Raw genomic sequence first — 23,326 nt, 5'->3', positions numbered from 1 at the left:
AGCAGCGGCGAGACTCACGCGCGCAGAGCGCCGACGGAGGGCGTGTGACACGGTGACACGTTCACGTGCCCGGTTGGGCGTGACGGCACTGACGGGCGAGAGAAGCAAGCGAACTCAAGCGAACCAGTGACGACAAGCACGTTCGTGCAGACCCTGCCGCTTTGGGACTTGGTATACCTAGACCGAAACACCTAATATTCCTCCTCAGCTGTCTCTGGAGGCCCGCCTTCTCGCCCTACCCACCCCACATCGCCCCCTCCGCCATGTCCACCCAGCCCCTCCTCCAGCGCACCGCCGCGAAACGCATCGCCCTCCCCGTCAAGGTCGAGCCCAAGGTCGCGTTTGCCAACGAGCGGACGTTCCTCTCATGGCTTCATTTTACCGTCGTCCTCGGGGGCCTCGCGGTCGGACTGCTCAACTTTGGCGATAAGGTGCGTCCCGCTAGTTTGTGCCCGATTTCCATCCGTTCACGGGCGAGAATCAGGTGGGGAGGATCAGCGCAGCCATGTTCTCCTTTGTCGGTGAGCTCCCGTCGTATTGGTCGTGTGACGTGCCAGACAGTGTGCCAATTACCCTCCTGTGTCTACTAGCCATGGCCGTCATGATCTATGCTCTATACACATACCATTGGCGTGCTGCTTCAATCCGTCGCGGCGGTCGTGGTCCTTATGACGACAGAGTCGGACCGGTAAGCACTCTGCCCCCTCGGAAACGATGTCCGTGCTCATGTCCGTCCTCCGCAGACAATCCTATGCGTCGCGCTACTCGGTAGGTTGATCATTGTCCATCCCGGCACGCCGCTGACCTCGCCACAGTGGCTATTGTTGTGAACTTCGTCCTCAGGTTCACCGATTCCTCGCCTTGAGCGCTCCGGAATGGTTCCTCACGACGGAAGGACAGTCACTCAGGCTCCCCGTTGGTTATCACCACCCTACGGTGCCATGTGTCGGAGCCATTTCCGTGGAAGGGCCCTCATTTCAACGGACTGTTATAATTGGTGTGAGACAGCACCGCACATGTCGTTCACTTGGCCTTACCCCCCTAATGCACACTTGCTAACACATGTTCGGACAATACCTGTGTCCATAGCGTTGTATATCTAGTCTCAGATCTCAGTCATGGAATCCGTAGATGTGCAGCAGGAACTCCTGCGACTTGTGAGGGCGAGGCTTCAGACCATGTCGCACATCGATATCAATGGGCCAAGGGGACAGACAGAAAGTGTGCAGATTAGAGCAATACAGCAACTGTATATGTGCGCACAGTCTACTTCTGAACACCAGTGTAAACAGGGTTCTTGACCTCGTGAATGGGGGTCTTGCCCTCTGGCGTACCGGGGATGGTCTTGACGAGACCCTAAGTAATGACATGTTTCAGTACATCGCACGGATTCTTCCTAGGAAAGCCATGATACTCACTAGTTTCTCAAACACGCACTTGTTCAGTACCCGCTCGTCCTTCCGGCAGTGGTAATATTCCTGTTCGCGTCGCACCGCACACGCACAAAGACCGTGCCCGCATTAGCTACATGAAGGACCCATGTCAGATAAGGAGCTTGCCTGGTTGTTGTTCTCCAAGCAGTTCCAGTGCTTTTCGAACTCTGACAGGCAGTTCTCCCGCAGCTTGGTGATCCTATATAGAGGGCAGGACGATACGTCGGTTCATCTGACAAATTGTGGGGCAGAGGATAGAAGGAATTACGCACAGCTCCTGCGCACAGCGCGTCACTCGCCGACCCTCCTTCAGACAGTGTGCGGGGTCCCGGTTCTCCGCCTTGCAAAGCATGAAGTCCTCTGTACAAGTAGGGGAGTAAGTGTATGAGTATGCAATCCTCAGTGTTCTACACTATTCCACGAGACCCCTCCATATGTCTCATCAACATGTCCCTCTTTACGGACATGCACATATCACAGTCACGACCACTCACCATTGTAATCTTTGCAGAACGCCCCCAGGAAGAACGCCGCGCTCTTCAGCGGTGCGCTCGATACACCGAGCTCCTTGACCTTCGGGATGTCCGCAGGAAGCGGAGTGGGGTCCTTGTACGGCTTCGAGGACTCGGCGGGGTCGAGATATCTGCTCATGACGGCTCTAGCGTGGAGGCCGAGTGGGCGGAGGAGATGAACGACGGTAACCGCCGGAGGACGTGACGGGCCCTTCCTCGCCGGCGCTTCGCCTCCAGCTGCAGGTGGCCTGGCGCTTCCGCGTCCTGGCGCACGCCAGCCACTTTCGCGTCCGCTTCCAATCGTCTCCTTCGTGTTTGTCTTCCGACGCGTACCTCCTCCTCATTAGCCATGGTGAGCAATATGGACAGCAATGATGTCTGTCACGCTGCTGAGTCGCAATGTAGCCTCCCCGTACGCAGCCAAAAGTCTTCATCTTGCTGCTCAAGACGCACAAGCTCACTGTGCTCATCACGGCTCCGAGCACGTCCACGGTCGATGATATCAAGGTTGAAGCCTTGGACGCCCTGACGTCCGGTGTGCTCGCCACCCCGAATCCTCATGGAGAGTACGCGATGGAGGAAGACCCGTCCGACTGGGAGGTGCCGAAGGTTTCGAGCAAGGACGATTTCGAGCTCGCGAAGGCAGTCAAGGAGAAGCAGCGGCCTACAGGCCGCTACGAATCTCTGGACACGAAAGCACAGCTGAAGAGCGTGCTGGCGAGCTGGGATCCGGTATTCATACAATTCAAAGATGCCAATGGTGAGTGGTGTTGTCCTAGCAATACAAGCTCGATTACATCCTCGTACGCGCACGCAATTCATGTCACCTTCTCCCGGTGTGCCCTCTCCTCCTGCGCAGGCGGACTGCTCCCCGTGAAGGTCTCGCTGCCAGTAGTCAATGATGAAGAACCAGAGCCTACACCGTCTGCTGCGAGCAAGGGCAAGAGGAAAGCAGACTAGATCGGGAAACCAAGCCATCGTCGTGCCCATCTCCGCTCGCTGTCGTGTTGCAAGTCTATCCCGCTGCTGTATTGTACTGTTCCGTGTACCATATGTTGAGCAAAAGAAGGCGAGGGTGGGGGTACATCATGCCGGAGGGGCATCCTGCCACCTGCGTGGCGTGAGGGGAAGGAGGGCTGCTGCAACACGTCGCCCTTCCTCCTCAAGCAAGTTATACGTCGAACACGCGTTCCGCTGAGTATGCCTCATGAGAGAAAGCGTATAGCGACGATGATGGATTACGAACCGTGTTCATGACGTCCACCTGGATGCCAGCCTTGTTCAGGTACTGTCGCAAAGTGGACGGCACCATCTCCACGCGCTCTCCAGTTCCAAGCAGGAGAATTTCTGCAGTGTGTATCGTTTGTGTAGTGAGGCATCTTGTCGCAGTAGTAAATGTAACTGCATCACTTACCCGGCTTTGGCACGACCGTCTCAAAGATCTCGAAGTGCTCCGGTTTCCAGCCGTCCCATGCCTTTTCGGGGACGTTCCATAGGAAGACTTTGCCATCAAGGAAAATGCAAGCAGAGGGCAGGACAAGACCGTCTGCTAGCTGAATGCCGTTCGGCGTGATGGTCTTGACTTGCACCGACGGCGCGTCCCCACCAGAAAGGATGTTGCTTAGTCCACCATCGTTTTGCGGGAACCGCTTTGCGCGAGAAGCATGGAAAGACCGTGCGCAGAGCAAAGAAGGCCGCACTGTTTGTCTGAGAGCAGCGCGAGCAGCAGGACGGAGGAGCGCGAGGGTCGACATCGTCGTGGTTGAGCGCAAACGCGAGCGTGTCCCGCGGCGCGGCGCCACTGTGGCTGCAGCGACATTGGGCGCTCTCGCACCTTGACCACTGACCACTTCCTCCACATCCATCATGGCTGCCAGTGCTGCCGACGTCAGGAGCATCCTTGCTATACCCGAGCCACCTGCTGCTGGGAGCTCTCAGCCTGCGAAGAAACCCCAAGGAACCGAACGCGCGAAGAAACCAGAAGGCATCCCGAGGGAGCTATACGCGCTCATTGGACCCCATGTGCCGACTCTTACTGCTCAGTTCACGAAGCCACGGCTAAAGCAGAAGCCCAACCTTGCAGGTGGAGGACGGGTGAAATGGCACGTGCCGCCGACATGGTGAGCTGTGTATTGAACTGACTTCCGTGATAGGGAATGGCGTCCGTTCAAGAATGGCGCACGGTCGGATGGACTGAGACTGTCTCATTGGACGAAGGCGGGGACGGACCCAGAAACTGGTACGTATACAACCAAGTATATTACTTCTGAGGCTCAGCATATATCCAGACTACCAGTTCGCCAAGTACAATATCCAGGGTACACCATATGTCTATACTCACGAAGAGTACACGAGACTTCTCGACGGTAAGAGAGTATACAATGATTGAATATCCACGCCTTACTGGAGTGCAGATTCTTCATGGACGAAGGAAGAGACAGACTATCTGTTCAACCTGGTCCGGGAGTATGACGGTCGATTCTATGTGGTCCATGACCGGTACGAGTACCCGAATGGCCCGCAGAGATCACTGGAAGTATGTACAGCTTGCCTCTGTCCTGGTTGCTGTCTATTGATCACTGTATAGGACCTCAAGGAGAGGTACTTCGGCGTTTGTCGGAGGCTCATCAGGAACCGTCCCTGGATCGGGGATGAAGCCAGCAAGAAGGCCCTCTTGGACAGCTTGACATTTGACAAAGGTGAAGTTGTATCCCTGCTGAACTGACCTATTTTCTAACCGTTTATATAAATCACGTCAGATCGCGAGGTTGCTCGCAAGGACTACGTTGCCAGTCTCGAGCACCGAACTCCCGAGCAAATTACAGAGGAGGACGCGTTATACCTGGAGCTGGAGAAGCTGAAGGAGAATGAGCGGAGGTTTAGAAAGGACCGCGATGAGCTCCTCCGTACCCTATGCGGTATTGAGTCTGGATTGCCAGACATTCAGGTCGACGAGGACGGACTCGCAGGGGCCACCTTTGACACCAAGAAGAAGAAGAAGGGTGTCGCGGGCAGCGTTGAGCCGCAGACTCCGGTCACCCCCTCCGCGAACACCGTCATCGCCCTCCCGCAACCACAGCCGAAGAAGACATCCGCCAAATCGGCAGCTTACGGTGCGTCCCCTGCAACGCACCTCCTCCACCTGGAACCAACTATCGTCGTAGATGCCCTCCATTGCATTGTACGGACCGAGGTCGAGCAAACGTCATCTTCGACAAAGGCCGCTCACGTCCCCGTACACCTGCGGAGCTATAAGATTGCCCAGCCTAAGGCTGCCCTTGCTCCCCGTGTCACACAGGTACTGAGCGAGCTGGGGATCTCTCATAGCCGCCTCGTCATGCCTACGCGGGACAATTTGACGAAGTTCGCGGCTTTGATCGATGCTGCACAGCAGCTTGTCGAGATCAAGAAAGCTGTCGACAAGCATGATCAGGACATTCAGACGACGAAGGCTCGACTGGCAGCTCTACGGGGTGAGACCGTGGAGGACGGAGATGTGCCGCAGACTCCCATGGACGTCGACGAGGGCGCTGTAGATGCGGAAGGTGAGGTTGACGGTAGGGCACAGAGTGTAGTGAGCACACGGAGTGTGAGGAGCAGGAAGCAGGTAAGTCTCGGGTTGCTTCCACTCGTCGGTCGGTTGACACACTCTGGCAGGGCCGTCGGTCAATGTCCGTGTCGTCGGTGGACACCACCGGAGGACCCAACAAGCGGCAGAAGCAACGATAAGTCGTTCGGGTATCCTCTGTATTCTAGATCGTCCTTTGCTCTCGTGCTGCTGTGTCCATGACTTGCTTTGTGTACTGTGTATCGGACGACGACCATTGAAACCACAATACTTCCTACAAAGCCTGTTGCTGAGTGCCGTTGTAATTGTCACCACACTTGGTTTTCTTTTCACACCCAGCAAGGCCGGGTTCCACTTGATGCTATTGCTCATTGATCCAAAATCCAGAAGCATACTAACATAGAAGGAGACGATCGCGCCAGGGGATCCATAGTGTACAGTACATAGTAGATATTCAGCAGATCATGCGTGTAAGTCAGTAACGTAGGTGCGGTAGGGTAGCGTCAAGAGATGAGGCCATTGTCTCGCAATAATGTCGTCCACCTTTTCGCCTCCAGTCAGTATCAGAATCGTCGCAACTACAAGTATCACGTACTGTTCTTGTTGGATTTCCAGTTCGGCAATACGGTTCCTCAGCTTCCTGCAATGCAATTCAGCACTGAAGAAACGAGAGCTTGATGGGCTGCTTACAGGTTCTCATGCTCCACCTTCGCCCTGCCCTGTTGGGCCTGTGTCATCCTCTTTGTCATTGCGGCCCAAGCATCGTCATCCGGCAATTCAGCATCGTCGAACATGGCACCGAGCTCCTCGTTGAAGGACTGTACCAGAGCATCAACTAGGCGGTCATTCTTCGCGGAGTCCGACAGCTGCTTCACCTCGTAAAGCTCCGCCACTTCTTTCTTGCTGTCCTCAATGAGCGCGTTCACGGTTTCATACTGCCGTTTCCAGTTCTGCACACCCAGGTTCGCCTTCACAAGCTCCTCCGTCCGCTGGTAGGGGTGGCAACGCGCAGCGTCAGCCGCATTTATACACAGAGATATGGACCAAAAAATCCCACCTGCTTGAGGAGCTGCACGAGCAACTTAATATCGGTAGCAATGGTGTCCTGGGTTCGGAGGGCTTGGTCCAATCGCTCGTCGGCCTCGTCGGCGAAGACCTCGACAGTTCGCGCAAGATCATCTGCCTGTGACCTCCTCGAGCTGCCGTTGGAGAGCAACGAGGAGGACGAGGATGAGCACTCAAACATCGTGTGCACACGAGGACGAGTCGGGCCACTGCTGGTCTCCGTGTTTCGCTTGCCAATGAGCTGGATCATTTCATCGCGCCGCGCCTGAGCCTCCCTCGTCTGCCGATGATTCAGAGGCAGTACAAACGCGGCGAACTTGAACAACTCACCAGAGCCGGAGACGCAGAACGCTGAGGAGTCTTCTTCACGGGTGAACCACCACCAGTCTCCCAGTTCGCGACTGCTGTACGCACTGGTGAGGAACTCGTCACCCTCTGCGCCTCGAATTTGATCCTCTTGACCGCACGATGCGCTGATTCAATCTGATAAACCAAACAGTATGAGATCGGAGCCTAGCAGTAGTCGAGCGTGCTCTTACGTCTGCCTTGGTCGCCTCAGTCGAACGCTTCAACTGTAGCTCCAATTGATCTACATCTACATCGTCGTTCACCTTTAACGATTTCGTGGTACGCTGTCCGGACACCCGCCTCGTGACGTTACCGAACGCGCTTTTCCCGATGGGCGACGGTCGACGCATGAGAGGTCCCTTCTTGGACGATCCAGGCGATCCGGAACCGGCGGAGAGCGTCGGTATTGACGAGTTGGTACGCACAGAGGACCGCTTCTTGATCGACAAGGGCTCGATGATGCTGGGCGGTTTCACGGGCTCTGCACTTTCGGAACTCGCTTTGGGCGTTGTGTCCGTATTCAGGACACTCGTTGGCTCGAACGGCTGACGCTTGCTACGTGGGATAGGGGTCTTCCGATATATTTGATGAGCAGGGCGGGTCGGAGTAGTAGGGAATGGCGCATTCACAAGCGTCATTTCCAGCTCAGTGTCGAGAGTGGGCAACTGATTAGCAGCTGAACCTGGGCTAGCGGGGGGGAGCGGGGACGGACTTCGAGGACCCATCGGGCGGCGGTCGGATCTATCTGATGAGGTGCGGGACAAGGTGCGTCCATGACGCTCAGGACTGCCGAGGGGAGACTGTGCGCGGAACGTCGGTGTGGTTGACCTCGTGGATGTTGCTCTATGACTTTCGTAATCACGGTCCAGGGGCAGCTCGGGAAGTGCTCTCGACATATCGGACATCCTCGAGAGCGGCCGTATGGGAGCCGGAGGCTCATCTATACAATTCCCAACTTCCAAGTGAGCACAGTGTCCTGACACCTGCGCAGGGCAAGGAATCACACATACCTTCATATATAGTCTCCTCCACGGGCTCCTCAATAGGAGACTGGTACTCATGTCCGTTCTGGTTCTGACTGTTCCTCCGTGCCAACTCCAGCCGCATCGCAAGATCGCGTTCCGAGTCGTTCACGGTCATGTTGCCCCTCGAGAAGGACCTTGCCCGCTTGTAAGACCCTGATTCGTACGATGTCGTCCGCGAGTGCGCAGCCGAAGCAGACGCGAAGGGGCTAGGACCGTCACTCTCGCTATCCGACTCCTGGTCCCCCATGAACGGCGACTTGGCGCGCTTCACAAGCTTCTTCGCCCCACGCGAGAGCGAGCGCGCTCGTGAATTCCTGCTCCCCTTCGACATAGATGCAGATTGACCCGGATCATCGTCCGCTACGGACGTGGCCGCGGTTGTCGACGATGCACGGGAAAAGCGGCTAAGGCTGCTCCCTCCCGTACTCACTGTACCGGTCAGTGTGGAGTTGCGCGAGTCCGCCGTGCGCGAACGACGGTGACTACTCATCGACCCCCCAAAGAAGTCGCCCATGCTCGATCCCGGTCGTGCACCGAAAAGATTGCGCGAGATAACGTCAAGGCCGAAGATGGCTGCGCGAGAGCGTGATGCGGTGGGAGTGGTGGGACGGGAGACTGAGTTGGTCTTGAACTTGAACAGACCATACTGGTGGACTACTTTGGAGTTAGCGACTGTTCGAGAGCGCAAGCAGCTCAAACGACTTACTGGTCTGCACAATGCGCTCCGGGATGCGGCTTGTCTGCATAATATCTTCCTCGGGCTCATCCTCGTAGCTTGATGTAACGTTGTATCGTGCCAACTCTCCAGCCATCGGCTGGATCCGGACAATCACGTACGGACCCTCGATGTCGCCGAACGGAATCGCGTCCGCTACGCCCTCTTGATCGATATGCATCACAATCTTTGTCTATGTGCGGTGACATAATCAGGTCCAGCTTGAGCAGGAGACATGCAGTACGAACCTTCTTAGGCTCCTGCAGGAAAGCCATGCGGGTATAGACGTTGAAGTACGTCCGTGCGAGCGTGACGTAGCCGCCTCTGTTCTCAACCTCCCTCTCCTCTCCTCGCAGCACAATCGACCGTTCTGTACGTGTTCTGAAACGTGCCTGCGCCGTCCACAGGTTGTCAAGGAACCGCTGCTTCTCGTTTTCCGTGCGCAGGGGGTCAAGGTAGACTGCCGCAGGCGGGAAGACAACGGATAGCGAGCGGAACTGCCTGCCACCCCATCGTTCTCCTTGGTCTACCAAGGCGTTCTCGAGGAATACGTGGAAATCTATGGATACGATAGATATGGTCAACAGCGTATATATTGAAAGACTGATATGGTACACACCAGCTGCCCCGACGTCCGTCGCGGCTACATCCGTAATGTCTACCACTCCTTTGCACACCAAACCGCTCTTCCGCTTACTGGAGGGCAAGATCCCACCTTTGACAACCTTGTCGAGTTGGTCCAGGCCGGCAAGCGATCTTCCGCTCTTCTCGCCGGGACGCTTGACGACCATGAGCTTATCGTCAAAAAGGAAGAGGGTACAGTGGAGAGTGTTAGCACCAGCAGGCCCATTGGAAGATATGGGCGTGTAAGGGTCGGGGGCGATTATGTCCTGCACGTCGATACAGTCGATGAAGTGCCGGGAATTCGAGATTAGGTTCATAGGGAAGTCGTCGATAGACGTTGACAGACAGTGCATGATTGCCATTCGCTTCGTCTCCGCGTCGGTCTCAGCACGAGCGATAGTGCTAGCACATTGGATAGCTTCCTCGAGCTGCGGACGTTGCGGATGGTTCATAGCCATGTGTTTCAGCATAGTGTTGAACATGAGAGTATAACGCGGTATGCGCTGCCATGGTTCGGCGATGAGCTCCCGCAGACCGAACTTGTTCCTCGAGTCGGATGCTGTAGAGTATTTGACACGCTGGAACCAACCAGGATGTCATGCGCTTGGGTTAACAAATAGGGAACAGTGGACTCACCTCGATGTAGTCGGCGAATCGAGAGTTTTTCTTGACCTCTCGCTCAAACAATTTCTGAACTTCCTCGTGCTTGGCGTAGTACTGTCTGTAACACTCGAAACCCTTCAGCGTCTTGAAGTGCTTCAGAGCTACATCGCCAACCCCTGGGCCTCGGTCTTGGTCCATCCTCTCGAGATCGGCGAGGAACGCCTCATTCACGGGTAACAGCTGATCAATATTTCCAAAGAGCGTCTTGGCCTCATATGGGGGAATGATTGCGGTGGTCTTCTCCCTGGAGAAGGTACGGAGGGGGTCTCCATATTCACTCTTAAGTATTCGGAGCTTCTTGACGTAGTTGCGTTCAGTTGTCACGAGTTCCTTGACGATATCGGCGAGTGCGGATGTATTGGTCATAGCACGTCTGCGCGTTACCTACGCGGAACCAGGGCAACATGTTAGGAGGCTACAGACAGACATGCACAGCTAAGCGTGACCTATGACACTTACTGCTCGAGTCATGTCAGTATTGTCCTGAGACGGTGATTGTGCTGACGATGGTAACGGATCTATGCCTTCGCCCAGAGAAGCAATAAGCTCCTTTACGTCTGTGGGATAGGGAATGTGAGACACGGTCTCTTGTTGTGGAGAGCAGGCCTATCCCAACTGTGGACCCCCTGGGACATGTTAGACGTGTCTTGTCAGAAGACGCACCTTGTGATAGCTCACGGCCTCCCTCCGTGCCTTCCACAACTACTCCGCAATAGAATACGCGTCTTGTAACGTTCGAGCCAGACGATCTGGGCTTAGGTCGGGGGACATGTTCGTCCTCCATCGCGAGCGGGACCACTTTGCGTGGCGATTGTGAGAGAGCCATGCTGATGTATCCGAGACAGACGAGGCCAGAGGTAAGTGAAGTGAAGGATAAATAACAGCCGCGAAAGAGCCCGGAGGAGAAGAAAGCTTGCAGCAGAGACCCGAACAGGCGAATCGGCGATGTCCAACAGTGTCCAATCTCCAACACTGGCGCCTCCCTATTTGGCCCTGTTGTCCCCCCGACGCGTCCCCGCATCACGTGGGCGCGTCTCCCGCCATCGCTGCACAAAGCAGGCCCGACGATGCAAGAAAGCACGAAGCATCGCAGTATTGTACATTACAAATTGCGCCGAGGAACGCTGATAAAACTTCACATGCCCACCAGAGTACCAGGACCGCTGCTCGGCCCTGATTGCGGCTGCATCTCCATGTCGTCCACATCATTCACCGCCTCCGCACTCAGATACTTGTTCTTCTTCTTCCGACTCGATGACTCGGGCGGCGGCGACTGCGCTTTCTTCGTCTTCAAGATTTCCATGATCTCTGAGGCAGGTGTTCAGTAGATCCAGATCGCGCAGGACAATGGACACTCACCCGTGTGCGACATCTCTTCGAAGCCCTTGATGCTTCGTTTCATTGTCAGCCAGCGTCTCTGCAGTGAGTGCGCGCTCCAAATATTCCAGTTTTCGTCGGGGAGCAGCTTCCAGTCAATCTCGGTATCATCGCGCACGTTCATAGAGTCGACCCTGCACACCGAATGTGAGTGACAGCTCGCCTTGAGAGGTAATCCAATGACATACTTGTGAACGAGGATGTACGCATCCATCGCACTCCAGCGTGGTCGCTCACCAGTGTTCTTGATCTGTGGGGCAATAGAGTCCGTCCTGCCGCCGGACAATCAGTCATGCACGCATTGGTAGCTACCAAGTGCCGTACCATTTTATTCTGCATTGTTGTCGGCCTCGCTTGCCACCCATCCGCTGACTCACGACGCCCCAGAAGATATCGTTGTCCATGTCCTTGCCCTGATCCACAGTCATCTCAGTGACGATACGAGTCAACTCCTCTTCTTCCTCCTTCGACCACATCCCTACAGGACACATCGTGCACTGTGAGCCACAGAATGGAGCAGGTTAATGCGGATGCGACTAACCTATGCGCCTAACCTCACGATCCTGCAGATGATTGCGGTACCGATCTCGACAATCTGCGGCGGTCCGTTGCACAATATCGCTGATCTTCTCCCATGCTTGTCCAAGGTCTCGGACGGACCTGCGGTGACTCAGATGTCGGATTCAGTGCAGCAGAGTGATAGCAGAACGTACTGGACCAACAGGTCGTCCTCAGTCTTCGTCCATGTACCCTTACCGGCGTACGGATGCCTTGCCCTGCGGACATGATGATAGACAGCAATGATAGGACGCAATTGCAGTGCGGACGCTGCATCATTGTCTCGATCAGTATTCACGATCAACCCGTTCACCGAATTGACTCACTGATCTCAGACCAGAAAGATTCATGCCCCTTGTCCTTGCCGACCTTGTTTGAGAATATGACTTGATCGAGCTCTTCTAATGAGAGACCTTTCGTCTGCCAGACTCTGAGTATCATACTGAACCGCTACTATTCTACCAGTGGACTCACGACACGATATCGCTCTATGGCAGAATTGAGTTGAGCTTCCTCCGTTGCAGAGAACTTGCCCTTCTTGTATACCAAACCTATGGCAAACTAGTTCAGTCTGACAACCGACGTCGGATATGCATCCGCTGACCTTCCGTTCTCACCAGCTCGGCGAGCTTCGACGTACTCATCCAGACATTCGCCAGCATGTGCGCATGGTCCGGGTTATCGTGCTGCAATGGGGCCGGGACCGTGTCCTCTTGCCCCGCCGGTCCACGAGCCTTCTTCTGCTTTGGCGGGCGTCCCAGAATCGCCTCCGAGCGCACAGGCTGCTGCTGTACAGCCGGTCCCGGGGGATGCGGTCCCGGAACAAACATCGGGGGCATGTTAAGCTGCACGTTCGCGGCGGCGGCTGCCTCTCCAAGAGTCTTCAGAACAGTGACAACCTTAGAGATATCGAAGTCCTGTAGACTCCGAAGCAGGTCCTCGCTCGAAGCGAAGTTGAGATCGTGAAGGAGAGCCGCAGGGTCCGGGAACGCTCCAGGGAATGGCTGACCAGGCGGGGGTGCGTGTGGATGATGCTGGGGGGGTGGAGGAGGACCAGACGGGTGACCGTGGGGAGGTGGTGGCCCGGGGTATGCATACGGGTCGAATTCCGGTGGGTACGCTAGGTATTGCTGCATCGTCTGGTCGAACGGTGGTCCGCCTGGCAGCTGCTGGCCCGCGGTCGCAGAGGCAGCCGCGACAACAGCGGATAGAAAGTCTGCGGAAGAAGCAGGGAGGTCCATCGGGAATCCTGTAGGCGCGACGGGAGGGGGAGGCATTGGGGCAGGCTGCGATTCGGACATGGGTTCCTCCTGAGCCCGCTCCTTCCCCTTGTTCTTGTTCTTTTTCTTCTTCTTTCCAGATGTTGCGTCCACCTCGACAGCAGGTATAGACCGCTCACTTGATCCGGAACTAGCAGAGGTCGGGGTCGGGGTCGTCTCACTCGATCTCTCTTGCTCCGGCGACGTCGACGGCGCAAATCCTCGTCCAGTTGCACTCACAGCAAGCCCAGTTTGGTCACCACCATTCCCATCATGCTTCTTTGACTTCTTTTTCTTCTTCGTGCTCGCGCCCTCCGCGTCCACAAGGTCTTGCTCTTCGTCCCGTTGACGTTTTGACTTCTTGTGATGCTTCCCGTTCGCGCCGGAGTGCACCAATTGAGCTGCTGCTGCATTGTTGGCGTCGCCGACGGCTTGTTGGAGAGCGCGTTGAATTTCATCGGTCAATGAGGTCACAGCTGCAGTGGAGGCCATGGAATGACACGCGTAGAATGGGGCGCGTCGAGGCTGCTTTAGGGCGGGTCAGGAGGTAGATGAGGGGAGGCAAGTTCGCGTCAAGCGCCCAAAATGGTCACGCTGCGACCCAGCTTACATCATCCGGCCACAACGGGCGCTAACTGTCGGAGAACTGAAAATATGATGAGAGTGAGATTCGAGAACCGCTCAAGACCGCTCGGCCATCTCACCATGGGGAGACGGTTCATGCTGCATATCATGAAACATATGCAGACCCTCCTCCAATCCATCCCTTGATACGACGCCAGTAGAATATACATCTTGGGGCATGACCTCTAACCAACAAAATATAACAAGCAAACCTAAGACGGCTCGTCACTACTCCTTGAAGAACTCGCGCATAACTTCGCCGAAGATCTTGACTGCCTTTGTGAAATCCTCCTCCTACATGCCAGTGCACAGCCGTGCATAAGGGACCGTCGTCCTGAAAATGGGAAGAGATAACATACCGATGCGTAGCTGAATGCAATCCGGAAGTGACCATCCACGGGGCTCGCGTTATCCTCGTCTGAAGAGAAATAGCGACCAGGTCCAATGAGGACTCCGGCCTCCGCTAGCTTCACAAAGAGCTTTAGTTCCATTGTGCTCGGCTCTTCGTCCGGTTGGAATCCGGGGACGTTCTCGAAGTGCATCTTCAGCCAGACGAACATGCCCGATGTCGGCGGCACCAAGCTGAATAGGGCCTTGGAGCCGTACGCACGCTTCTCCAACATGCGCGTGGAGCCTGCCCGGGGCTTGGACGAGGCCGTGTACACTGTACAGCCTTTCCACGAGGAGGTCGTGCCAATCGACATCTGCATGTCAAACTCTTCCCGGAGCGCATCAAGGAGGAAGTCCCGACGGGACTTGTACTGGACGGCCAAGCCTAGAAGACAGCCGGGGTGATGGCGATCAGCGGGACCGAGCGTACGTAGCAGAGTTCACATACCTTGGAGCCATCTGACATACCCATCGTACTTCCAGGTCGTCAACAACTGAGCGACAAGGGACTAGTCGGTAGCAAAAAGTTAGCGCACTTCCCACGATCGATGAGAGAGCTGTGTCAACGCACCTGGCCAAAGCCGCATGGAGCCTGTGTCGACACCTCGCCTGCGCGCTCGAGCCTTTCCGCGAACCGAGGGTTACAGGTGAAAAAGCCGAGGCGAGCACCGGGAGCAATTGTCTACGGGCGCGTGAGCAAAGAAGGCGAAGAAGCGAGCCTGGCCTTGGAGCGAAACGCCGTACCTTGGAGAATGTGTCGAGCCGGATGACCCGTCCCTGGTAGTCGATCCTGATGCAGATAAGTAAGATACCCGATGGGGATGGGACAAAACACGTACTTGAGATAACTTGGCGCAAGGCTCGACAACCAGCTCTCGGGATCAGCATGCATAGCTTGGGACACCGGGTCTAGCTTTGCGGCATATGACCCCATTTGCAGGAAGTAGTATGGGTCGTCCTCGACAATGATCACGTCTGTATTCAGTCGTACGCTTAATACTGTGTGTTCCGATCGTACCGTGGATACACGACATACCGTATTCGACACAGATGTCGTAAATCTCCCTCTTACGCTCCAGCCCCATAGTCTGTGGACAACTTGAGCAATATTACATGTACCTGAAGCGAATAGAACTCACGACGCCGGTAGGGTTCTGGCCGACTGGGACCGTGTACATGACATGGGGTCTATAAAACGATCAGCGCATTGCCCGTCCAATGATAGATGTTCATCACCGTTTGCATCCCCGCGCACCCTCGTCCCATTCCGCAAGAAGCTTGCGAAGCTCATCGCTGCGCATTCCTTGATCGTCCATGAGCACTCCGACGGGATGAATGCCGTAAGGTGCGGTGCCAGCTAGAGCAGAAGGATAGGTCCAGTCCTCCGTAATGAACGCTTCTCCAGGGTTGCAAAGGGTAGTGACCGCTCTCGACCACCTGCCAAACAGTTACTAACATTAGGCGCATTACCTCACACGATCGAGACATGCGGCAATTACCCATCTGTGTTGCCGGTCTGCACCAGTATCGTCCAGTCCAGATAGGCAGGCTGGTAGATTTTCTCAACAAGCTCGTTGATGAACTTCTGGAGCTGGGGTAGACCAGTCGCGGTGCCATATTGGAGAGCGACTTTGAGCGTGATGTCGTCCTTGTTTGCGGGATATTTCGGTATGGTTACACTCGTCGTCTTCTCCTTACGGGAACCGAAGAGCTTCCACAACCAGGAGAGAGAGGACTCGGACTGGCTGTCGGCAATGGAGAATGAGTCCGGAACGAGGGCTATGAAGCGCATACGGTCACTTGACGGCCCAAGCACGCTGTCACACCCGGCACATACCGTCACCCGAGATGGCAGCGAAGGGGAAGTATGCCTCATTGGGCATTCCTGCACACGGCAGACGTCAATACTACGCTTGCCTTTTTCATTCAAGCCCAGAGAAGCGTAAGAACTCACCACCTGCGAGGCTGATCAGGTCGGGACGACCAAAGTACCGCGCTAAGCCCTTGAGAGGCGATGTCGCACGCGCACGCGAGAGGTCGGAAAGGTGATGGGACAGGTCAACCGCCTTCCGCTTCTCTTGGTACTGGAACTTCTCGCTGAGCGATGGCGACATTGTGGGCGGGATGCTCGTCGTAGCTGCGAAAGAGATACCGTACCTCCATGGGTCGATTGATGACTTATGTGAGGGCGTGCACGCTGACGGAGGAGCGCTGAGGCTTGAGTCAGCGAAGGAGATAAGCAGTACGGGAATAGAGCGCCTGAGAAGTCCACGAGGCACGCTTTCCCGACTTCGGTGTGCACATCTTGTTTAGAACACTCTTCCTGCCTAGGTCGATGACCATTGACAACGACATACAAAGACATTACCGCGGCATATTGTGCACATCCACTGCCTGAAGTGTCTGCCTATTCTCATCACCCATCCCCGCGCCACCGTGACTGGAGGATACCTATCTGCACTGCCCCACAGCTTGATGCATCTGCTTCAACATGTGGGATTCATGCAGCGACATGGACCACCGATCGATTGCTGGCTTCGGTCAGAGGCATCGTATTGCATTATTGGGTGACTCTCCGTAAGGATTTGGATACAGCTTTTACTAGATGTCGGAGTCTGAAGTACGTGACCCGGCCGAAAACGAGATGCAATCACAGACCGTAATGTATTTAGAGACCGATTTAGAGACAGCTTACTCCAGATCAGATACTGATTGCGACCTCCCTCGCCCATCTTCGACCATCATTGCGATGTCCTTCATCCCCTATTATAGGTGTCCTCAACAGTTGGAAGGAGGTTGATAACAGTGATATAACATCAGGCTGTTGTCCTATTGTGTTTATATGGTCTGGAAGAGGTTGAGATCCAGGTCACCAGATCATGCCCGGGTTAGGTATGTGAAGCGCCCATTTCGTAGTGAAGTACACATTCGAGGCTCGTCGGAGGGCAGTTTGGTCGATTGAATAAGGGGGGTACCCCCTATTCAGATCCCAGCCTTTAGAATGCGGACGAAAGGTTCATCCAACTTCAAGAAATCCGTCCGAGTTGCGAATTGTCACGCTCGGAATCTCAAGATATGCTCCGGCCGGGTTTGAATTTTCATAACTCGTATCCAAACAGCTTACGGAGAGTCACCCATTGCCATATCCAGGCTGTGTGGTCTGCATCCCTACATAAATATTCCATCTCGCTGACTGAGGCCTGAGGACTCGACACTGAGTCCGTGCATGCTGATTACTAGGGTAACTTCGTTTGCATCTGTGGTCATTTCCTACTTAAATGGCGTCGCTGCATGGACTCACGAATGCAGTCGGCGTGATCATGCTTCGGCCAAGAGATACGTCGTGCAAATAATGACGTACAACGGATGCATGGAGTTTCAGAAAAAGCTCTAGCTAGACACTTCATCCCTCCAGCGCGTCAGTGGGCTGTCGTGTTTGCTCGATGTGTAGCACAACCGCGCCTCGCATGTGTGATCATGGATTGTTATTCGGCCCCAATTAGGCCAGGTAATACATACACATATGATGCATACAACAGAGACTAGATATGCAGGGGTCCGGTATGTGAGTAAACCGCTGTCGCTCTTCTCGTACATGAACGCACTCACCGGTGACGCGCAAACGTCGGGGTGCGACTCGAGGGTGCCTGCCCTTCCACGCATAGATCCACACTTCGCGCGCTCGGTACTACGCGTCTTGCTAGGCCGCGCATGCCGCTTCGCAGAAGCTCACAACCGAGTCTACGGGGGCAATACTCAATCTCTGAACCCAATCTATGAGGCATGTGCGGCACACCTTAAGCGAAGCGGATGTTCGACCTAACAAGAAGCGCGATGGATGCGGGTGGGCGGAGGTCGGATGTACACTGGAAGGCAGGTAGGTCACAAGCACCCCTACAGAGGCGACGAAGGGGTCAAACAATGTTCAGCGACAACCAACCCACGAACGCAGCTGGTAGAGCAGAGGGACATACCGGGACGCAGGGGCGCACTGGGGAAGATGAGATGCACCCGGAGCGGAACCAAAAATCTCACAAGGCTTTTAAAGTGCGCTCGGAGATTCGGATCAAGATATCAGCAAGGCTGGTACTTACCCTCCCTGAGCGGTCTGACATTTTTTGACCTCCGAAGTTGTGAAGAATATGCGTGGAGATACGAGGCGAGGGGCTGTTATGCTGATAATCGGGCAAGTGAATGGGACGACGGGGTGAAGGTCACTGGATACTCACCCACTCAATCCGCGAAGCGCGAGGCGACGCCGGTGCACACTGGGGAGGCCCTCCATCAGGAATTTCCGGGCGCAGGTTGCATTATGTGTAACGAACAACGCGGCACGGTTTCGACAAGCAGGGACAAGGCGAGCTCCAGATGAAGTTCCGGCTATGCTCGACGCAGTAAGGCCAGATTCGTGCGCATGTCGATCGGAGACATGGAAGCTGCCACGCGGTTCCTCGCGTGTGAGACGCTTCTGCCATGCGTGTGGCAGAGGCACGCATACCGAGGGAGGCAATAGCAGTTCGTCCGCCGTAAGCACCTCGCGTGCGACGCGAGCGAGGACACACTGGGGGCGAGGACAGACACAGGCAGTACTTGGAGTACGAGCAGCAACGCAGGCTGCGCAGCGCATGGCGGGTATCTGGGAGTTGCCGGATTCGGTAGAGGCCGGCCCTGAAGCAGCGAGGCAGATGCAGATGCGCCGCCATCTTCTGGGTTTATCGCAATCGCCCATCTCACTCGTCGCCGGTCCTACTATCCTTACGAAGGAGGAGGGAAGGAAAGGCTGGGTTTGTAGGAAGAGGGAAGAAGCGAGGTACGTAAAGCCATCCGCGCACTCCCCGTCTCGTGGTAACCCCTATGCAAGGTTCAGGCAATCTGTAGAGAAGTCAGGTCAGAATGGCGTATCAGTTCAGCAGGAAGGGATGTTTCAAGTGTGGCAATTGTGCGTGCATTCGATGACTTTGTTGCATACCCGCCGTAACCTCTTTGTGCTTGCCTAGTGGGGCACATCGCAGAGAATTGTTCCTCGGAGCAGCGTCTGTGCTACAATTGCCGCCAGCCAGGACATGAGTCTGCGGCGTGCCCCCAGCCTCGCTCGGTTGCGGCTAAGCAGTGCTACTCCTGCGGGGGCGTAGGCCACATCCAGGCTGAATGTCCTAGCCTGAAGCAGAACAGCGGCCAGAAGTGCTACGTGAGTTCACCACTAATCCTCGTCTTCATCCCAACTGAACCCTATCGGCTGGGGTAACCAGAACTGTGGCCGGTACGGACACTTCGCACGCTCTTGCCCTAACGGCGCCTTTGGCGGCCGTCCTGCTCCCCCGGGGCGCACCCTGGCTTCTACCCTTCCAGCCATCAAGTGCTATCGCTGCGGAGGCCCCAACCATATGGCTCGGTACGTCACGGAGGGCACTCAAACTCCGCAGCGTCATCCTTACCCTCTTGTCTTCACAGGGACTGCCTTGCAGCCCCAGGCACCACAGTGGCAGACACTGGCGCTCCCATTGGCAACCCGAACAAGAACAAGACTTGCTACAAGTGTCAGCAGGAAGGTCATGTAAGAGACCCTGCTATCTGATGCTCGCAGCTCAGCCTGACCATCTGGTAACCCGCAGATTGCTCGTGACTGCCCCGAGAATGCTGACTATGCGGCCTGAGCCCCGGCTCTCCCATCCGACCGTTCTGATATCATGTCAGTGTAGGATGTTCGGTGTATATGAAGATCTGCTAGGCCGCAAATTGTACGACGCCTTGTAACGACATACGTGCTTATTTATCAGCTGCTACATCTGTCATCATGTATGAATATATGTCTAGCTGCGTACAAACGTTCCATGCTTGTGCCACCCACCGACCAAGTTCAACTCCCCGTAGGTGTTCGGTAAGGGCTGTCACCTGTCCTCTCAAAGGCTGACGTGCGTCTTGGACCTAGGGACATATTGCGCCGAGGTCGGCCTGTGCGCATGCACGTACGCGCTTCCCTGGTATTCTGGACGTTCTGCGACTTTAGTACTGCCTGAGTCTCACGAGCTCGCGAACGTCAAGTTCACATGCAGCCCTCGCGTGGAACCAGGGAAGGGAACCGGCTATCCGATTCCAATCGTCGCGGTAGCTTCTTTTCGTTCCTCTCGTTCCAAGGCCCTCGTCTCTGGCTTCGCCATCTAACGGTGGCAAGCGTCTTTCGCAACAATTTATCTCCGCCCCACAGTATCTTCCTCAGAGCTTGTTGAAGTCCAGACCGATCAGTCAACCACTTCCGCCCGAACACGCCGGCCACAGCAGCTGGAAGTTCGGTCCTTGACTCTCTGACTTCGGCGCGTGCCAGTGCAACTCCCGGCGCGGTACCAGTATCTAAGATTGTCGAAGGCTCAATTCCAGAAGTCGTGGTTCCACGGAGTTAGACCGCTAGGTACGTACCTCCGCAACTATGGGGCTTTGGCGACGTGGAGCAGGCAGAGCTTTGGGGTCGGTATAATGGCATCGGGCCCAACTGCGACTGCACGCAATGAGCGCGGTAACTGCGCTGCCTGAGGCATGATAAAGGTGTATCCTGCACATGATCATCTTTTTTGTGCCTGCGAGGTTCTGTCTGGCCCCCCTTCTCGGCGTCCTCGTGTGGCGACTTCGGAAGGTGCTCTTGCTCAAACAAACTTGGGAAATTTTCGCGGATGCGGACCGTTCACTCCTACACTGAATACGTCCCGGTCACTCGGTCGTTCCTAACCCGAATCATCATCTGATCAAGATGGAACGGTCCACACAGCCGACGTCGGTCGTGCTACTGGTGTCTACGAAGCGTCAATGATTGAGGTATTGTGATCGTCCCCTCTCGATTTGACGTACGCGCCTTACACAACGCCCACAGAGGCCTGGACTAGGGCCTGTGATCATCCTCTGACGCTGGTGTTTCCTCGCGGAAACGGTCTGTTCAGGCGGTGTTCCAATCTTGAGAGCCACTCGCCACTCATGGAAGCGTGCATTGACAGAAGGCCCTGTTCTATTGGCGTTCTCCCCTCGCACGTCCGAACGCACCCTCGTTGGAATACGGGCACTGAACGTGTGCGCCCTGCAGTACCCGACTTCGCGCTGCCGCACACAAGGCACCGGTGGGGACAGTGCAGCTTCTTATCACGCAAGCTCCGACATCCTCTCGTTACCTCGGACTTCCGGAACCCCGCACTGAATTGCAACAACACCGATCAAGATACCGGCGTCCCCGGTTCGACGGCAGCAGCAAATGCGGGACTGTCCGGTTTTTCTATCTGACATCTTCAGCGCGGAGGAGTATGGTGTTTAAATGCCCATCCGATTTCCCTTTGCTCTCGCTGTGAGCCGTCGTCCACGCCCCAGGCATTCATAAGGCGGACCTCTTCCAAGACTTGGTTTGTACCCTTCGACATCCCCTACGCCGATACTGATTTCCCGCCCTCTCAAAGAGGTCACACCTCACCCTCGATCGCTGTGCGCGATTCTCCAGACCCACAAGGTCCCTCACGTTCTTTCGCATTCCATCGCGCTTTTTCTAAGGCTGCTAGATGGCCTCGACCCGGGTGAGTACGCTCGCGTAATGTCTCTGTCCACCCACGATGCGTTCATAACCTCGCTCGTGTCCAAATATTGTCCGGTCACTGAGACTGACGGCCTGCTCTCTTCGCTCTCGCCAACAGGGGAACAGGAGTCCTACATCGAGCTCCTCTCCCAGCTTGCAAAAAGCCGGCATGGGTACGGACTTGGGTGATCTTCCATGTTGTGGAGGTGAGCATATGTCCATGATTTCCGTAGCGCCTTCGCTCAGCCTTCTTTTCGCTTGCGCCCACGCATCTTGGTCATCATCCCACCCTACATCGCGGCTCGTGCCTCCGCAGAAGGCATAGTCATCGACGGAACCTTCCTGGACAGGCTCCTGTGAAGTCATGCGGCCGGGTGCAGTCTCCCCTCGGACCTTTGCGATAGATGACGCGGCGTAGTTGTACTTACACCCCAGCGGCTAGCCAATGTATGCATGACTTCTTGGGAGCCCAAAGCCCGACGTCGTATAAGCTTAGGAGTTCTTTGTGGGTACATCAGAGCATCCCTTGTTCGCTTCGATACGGGGGTGGCACCGACGATCCACATGAGGATGTGCGAATGTTACAGAATGCCGTAAGTCTCACAAGCAGAGCGTAATATCGGTTCGCCTGAGTCCATTCTCAATCCATCTGTGGATAAGTATCCGATATACACCATTAGATAATACCATGCAACAGAGCGTCTATGATGCAAAGAAACCGGAATGTCCCATGTAGTAGTGGCATGCAAGTGTCCAGAGTATGGTCCGGAAGCTGCTGGGCAAATCACCGTTCCTACGCCTTTCCTTGTCCGTATATCTCTATGCAACGTTCCTCGAATGCCTTCACCATCAACTTGGACACCTGGCCGAACACGGTGGCGGAGACGGTGGCGTGTACTGGATTCGCAAAGGCGAACGAGAGGTCCAGCGTGACGAGCGTTGGCTTCGCATCTCCGTTGTTCGAGATCCCAGGAGAAGTATGCATCGATGACTGACTGGCCGGTGTCGCATGGGTCGCATGGGTCGCATGTGGTGAGCTGGCGGATGCAGGCTGAAAGCGCCACACCGTGTTCAGCGTCTTGAACAGCGGAGTCGATGAGGCAGCCACAGCCTGTATGGCAATCAGCTGCTGTCGCCTCTTACATCATAGCAAACTCAATCTTCACCTCCACCGACTCGTATGGTCTACATGTGACCTTGCTCACGTAGCTCTCCTTGAACGATAAGAAGCCGACGGTGAGTTCGACATCCATGTTCAGACGCCCAGACGGTTCGGAAGGATGGATATGCTTGTTCAGTACGCGAGCATTCGTGCAGAAGGGCAGGAAACGCGGGTAGGATGACGCATCCGCTACGAGTTCGTAGAGCTGTTTCTGCGAGTACCTGGTAGTGATTAGTCAGGGAAACCTTTCTAGACTGCAGGCGGCACGCGTGGACGAACGGGAATATTTTGCGTTCGTGGTAGACTTGCGGGTCCTGGTTACTTCCGTTCTGACCTGAGAACGGCGAAAACGAGGAGAGGTCCGGTAGAGTGAATATGGTCCTCGATAGCTGTGGGCGAGTATGATGCGCAAGGCGGTAGAGGAGAGCCATCCTCAGCAGGCGGCGTCACTGCTAGT

General features: G+C 55.4%; 10 protein-coding genes across 10 annotated transcripts; 4 read left to right on the top strand and 6 right to left on the bottom strand.

Moving 5' to 3' along the window:
- The first annotated feature begins 125 nt into the window (after nucleotides 1–125).
- L226DRAFT_476777 (uncharacterized protein) lies at nucleotides 126–1,356 on the top strand. The gene is made up of 5 exons (XM_067676722.1): nucleotides 126–431; nucleotides 485–521; nucleotides 591–688; nucleotides 744–768; nucleotides 816–1,356. The coding sequence occupies exons 1-5, from the start codon at nucleotides 264–266 to the stop codon at nucleotides 863–865; spliced, it is 378 nt and encodes a 125-aa protein (XP_067541360.1). The 5' UTR covers nucleotides 126–263; the 3' UTR covers nucleotides 866–1,356.
- Nucleotides 1,267–2,084, bottom strand: L226DRAFT_542097 (NADH dehydrogenase, alpha subcomplex, subunit 8; the record flags this gene model as incomplete). The annotated part of the gene is made up of 5 exons (XM_067682104.1): nucleotides 1,267–1,356; nucleotides 1,419–1,478; nucleotides 1,560–1,632; nucleotides 1,706–1,793; nucleotides 1,928–2,084. 5 exons carry the CDS (start codon nucleotides 2,082–2,084, stop codon nucleotides 1,267–1,269), a joined length of 468 nt encoding a protein of 155 aa, XP_067541359.1.
- Nucleotides 2,085–2,226: 142 nt separating this feature from the next.
- On the top strand, nucleotides 2,227–3,041 carry L226DRAFT_529249 (uncharacterized protein). The gene is made up of 3 exons (XM_067679560.1): nucleotides 2,227–2,297; nucleotides 2,351–2,705; nucleotides 2,805–3,041. Exons 1-3 carry the CDS (start codon nucleotides 2,295–2,297, stop codon nucleotides 2,903–2,905), a joined length of 459 nt encoding a protein of 152 aa, XP_067541358.1. The 5' UTR covers nucleotides 2,227–2,294; the 3' UTR covers nucleotides 2,906–3,041.
- Nucleotides 2,662–3,707, bottom strand: L226DRAFT_476774 (DUF498-domain-containing protein). The gene is made up of 3 exons (XM_067676721.1): nucleotides 3,360–3,707; nucleotides 3,192–3,292; nucleotides 2,662–3,139 (listed from the first exon to the last, which is right to left on the bottom strand). The coding sequence occupies exons 1-3, from the start codon at nucleotides 3,697–3,699 to the stop codon at nucleotides 3,032–3,034; spliced, it is 549 nt and encodes a 182-aa protein (XP_067541357.1). The 5' UTR covers nucleotides 3,700–3,707; the 3' UTR covers nucleotides 2,662–3,031.
- A 104-nt stretch (nucleotides 3,708–3,811) lies between these two features.
- On the top strand, nucleotides 3,812–6,011 carry L226DRAFT_608127 (uncharacterized protein; the record flags this gene model as incomplete). The annotated part of the gene is made up of 7 exons (XM_067685889.1): nucleotides 3,812–4,065; nucleotides 4,099–4,184; nucleotides 4,234–4,311; nucleotides 4,360–4,481; nucleotides 4,533–4,644; nucleotides 4,705–5,552; nucleotides 5,603–6,011. The coding sequence occupies 7 exons, from the start codon at nucleotides 3,812–3,814 to the stop codon at nucleotides 5,672–5,674; spliced, it is 1,572 nt and encodes a 523-aa protein (XP_067541356.1). The 3' UTR covers nucleotides 5,675–6,011.
- L226DRAFT_608126 (uncharacterized protein) lies at nucleotides 5,855–10,779 on the bottom strand (the record flags this gene model as incomplete). The annotated part of the gene is made up of 13 exons (XM_067685888.1): nucleotides 5,855–6,056; nucleotides 6,109–6,153; nucleotides 6,204–6,502; nucleotides 6,571–6,858; nucleotides 6,909–7,061; nucleotides 7,118–7,866; nucleotides 7,937–8,605; nucleotides 8,658–8,859; nucleotides 8,915–9,225; nucleotides 9,286–9,868; nucleotides 9,927–10,337; nucleotides 10,413–10,510; nucleotides 10,617–10,779. The coding sequence occupies 13 exons, from the start codon at nucleotides 10,777–10,779 to the stop codon at nucleotides 6,017–6,019; spliced, it is 4,011 nt and encodes a 1,336-aa protein (XP_067541355.1). The 3' UTR covers nucleotides 5,855–6,016.
- Nucleotides 10,780–11,088: 309 nt separating this feature from the next.
- On the bottom strand, nucleotides 11,089–12,718 carry L226DRAFT_452371 (uncharacterized protein; the record flags this gene model as incomplete). The annotated part of the gene is made up of 9 exons (XM_067675056.1): nucleotides 11,089–11,261; nucleotides 11,313–11,464; nucleotides 11,519–11,602; nucleotides 11,655–11,808; nucleotides 11,872–11,990; nucleotides 12,044–12,158; nucleotides 12,215–12,308; nucleotides 12,363–12,439; nucleotides 12,493–12,718. 9 exons carry the CDS (start codon nucleotides 12,716–12,718, stop codon nucleotides 11,089–11,091), a joined length of 1,194 nt encoding a protein of 397 aa, XP_067541354.1.
- Nucleotides 12,719–13,999: 1,281 nt separating this feature from the next.
- On the bottom strand, nucleotides 14,000–16,275 carry L226DRAFT_452677 (PLP-dependent transferase; the record flags this gene model as incomplete). Its single annotated transcript, XM_067675080.1, has 12 exons — nucleotides 14,000–14,065; nucleotides 14,131–14,546; nucleotides 14,610–14,670; nucleotides 14,733–14,843; nucleotides 14,906–14,951; nucleotides 14,995–15,136; nucleotides 15,198–15,249; nucleotides 15,301–15,349; nucleotides 15,398–15,598; nucleotides 15,661–15,940; nucleotides 15,999–16,046; nucleotides 16,116–16,275. The coding sequence occupies 12 exons, from the start codon at nucleotides 16,273–16,275 to the stop codon at nucleotides 14,000–14,002; spliced, it is 1,632 nt and encodes a 543-aa protein (XP_067541353.1).
- Nucleotides 16,276–18,917: 2,642 nt separating this feature from the next.
- Nucleotides 18,918–20,007, top strand: L226DRAFT_498490 (uncharacterized protein). The gene is made up of 6 exons (XM_067677672.1): nucleotides 18,918–18,971; nucleotides 19,023–19,100; nucleotides 19,159–19,349; nucleotides 19,411–19,553; nucleotides 19,613–19,715; nucleotides 19,774–20,007. The coding sequence occupies exons 2-6, from the start codon at nucleotides 19,055–19,057 to the stop codon at nucleotides 19,813–19,815; spliced, it is 525 nt and encodes a 174-aa protein (XP_067541352.1). The 5' UTR covers nucleotides 18,918–18,971; nucleotides 19,023–19,054; the 3' UTR covers nucleotides 19,816–20,007.
- Nucleotides 20,008–22,235: 2,228 nt separating this feature from the next.
- Nucleotides 22,236–23,307, bottom strand: L226DRAFT_498489 (uncharacterized protein). The gene is made up of 3 exons (XM_067677671.1): nucleotides 23,149–23,307; nucleotides 22,874–23,090; nucleotides 22,236–22,818 (listed from the first exon to the last, which is right to left on the bottom strand). The coding sequence occupies exons 1-3, from the start codon at nucleotides 23,298–23,300 to the stop codon at nucleotides 22,501–22,503; spliced, it is 687 nt and encodes a 228-aa protein (XP_067541351.1). The 5' UTR covers nucleotides 23,301–23,307; the 3' UTR covers nucleotides 22,236–22,500.
- Between the last annotated feature and the right edge of the window lie 19 nt (nucleotides 23,308–23,326).

The sequence above is a fragment of the Lentinus tigrinus genome (assembly GCF_003813185.1).
Source record: "Lentinus tigrinus ALCF2SS1-7 unplaced genomic scaffold L226scaffold_2, whole genome shotgun sequence".
NCBI classification, from domain to species: Eukaryota; Fungi; Basidiomycota; class Agaricomycetes; order Polyporales; family Polyporaceae; genus Lentinus; species Lentinus tigrinus.
This window is presented reverse-complemented; position numbering and strand designations above follow the sequence as displayed.

Excerpts from the sequence above, each read along its gene's own strand:
- L226DRAFT_476777 (XM_067676722.1), top strand. The coding sequence starts at position 264 with ATGTCCACCCAGCCCCTCCTCCAGCGCACCGCCGCGAAACGCATCGCC. Across the intron at positions 522-590 it reads AGCCATGTTCTCCTTTGTCG|CCATGGCCGTCATGATCTAT; the intron begins GTGAGCTCCCGT and ends TGTGTCTACTAG. Across the intron at positions 769-815 it reads CCTATGCGTCGCGCTACTCG|TGGCTATTGTTGTGAACTTC; the intron begins GTAGGTTGATCA and ends ACCTCGCCACAG.
- L226DRAFT_529249 (XM_067679560.1), top strand. Across the intron at positions 2,706-2,804 it reads ACAATTCAAAGATGCCAATG|GCGGACTGCTCCCCGTGAAG; the intron begins GTGAGTGGTGTT and ends CCTCCTGCGCAG.
- L226DRAFT_498490 (XM_067677672.1), top strand. The coding sequence starts at position 19,055 with ATGGCGTATCAGTTCAGCAGGAAGGGATGTTTCAAGTGTGGCAATT. Across the intron at positions 19,101-19,158 it reads ATGTTTCAAGTGTGGCAATT|TGGGGCACATCGCAGAGAAT; the intron begins GTGCGTGCATTC and ends GTGCTTGCCTAG. Across the intron at positions 19,350-19,410 it reads ACAGCGGCCAGAAGTGCTAC|AACTGTGGCCGGTACGGACA; the intron begins GTGAGTTCACCA and ends TGGGGTAACCAG.
- L226DRAFT_476774 (XM_067676721.1), bottom strand. The coding sequence starts at position 3,699 with ATGTCGACCCTCGCGCTCCTCCGTCCTGCTGCTCGCGCTGCTCTCAGA. Across the intron at positions 3,293-3,359 it reads GACGGTCGTGCCAAAGCCGG|AAATTCTCCTGCTTGGAACT; the intron begins GTAAGTGATGCA and ends TACACACTGCAG. Across the intron at positions 3,140-3,191 it reads AGGTGGACGTCATGAACACG|CGGAACGCGTGTTCGACGTA; the intron begins GTTCGTAATCCA and ends AGGCATACTCAG.
- L226DRAFT_498489 (XM_067677671.1), bottom strand. The coding sequence starts at position 23,300 with ATGGCTCTCCTCTACCGCCTTGCGCATCATACTCGCCCACAGCTATCG. Across the intron at positions 23,091-23,148 it reads CACGAACGCAAAATATTCCC|GTACTCGCAGAAACAGCTCT; the intron begins GTTCGTCCACGC and ends AATCACTACCAG. Across the intron at positions 22,819-22,873 it reads GACCATACGAGTCGGTGGAG|GCTGTGGCTGCCTCATCGAC; the intron begins GTGAAGATTGAG and ends ATTGCCATACAG.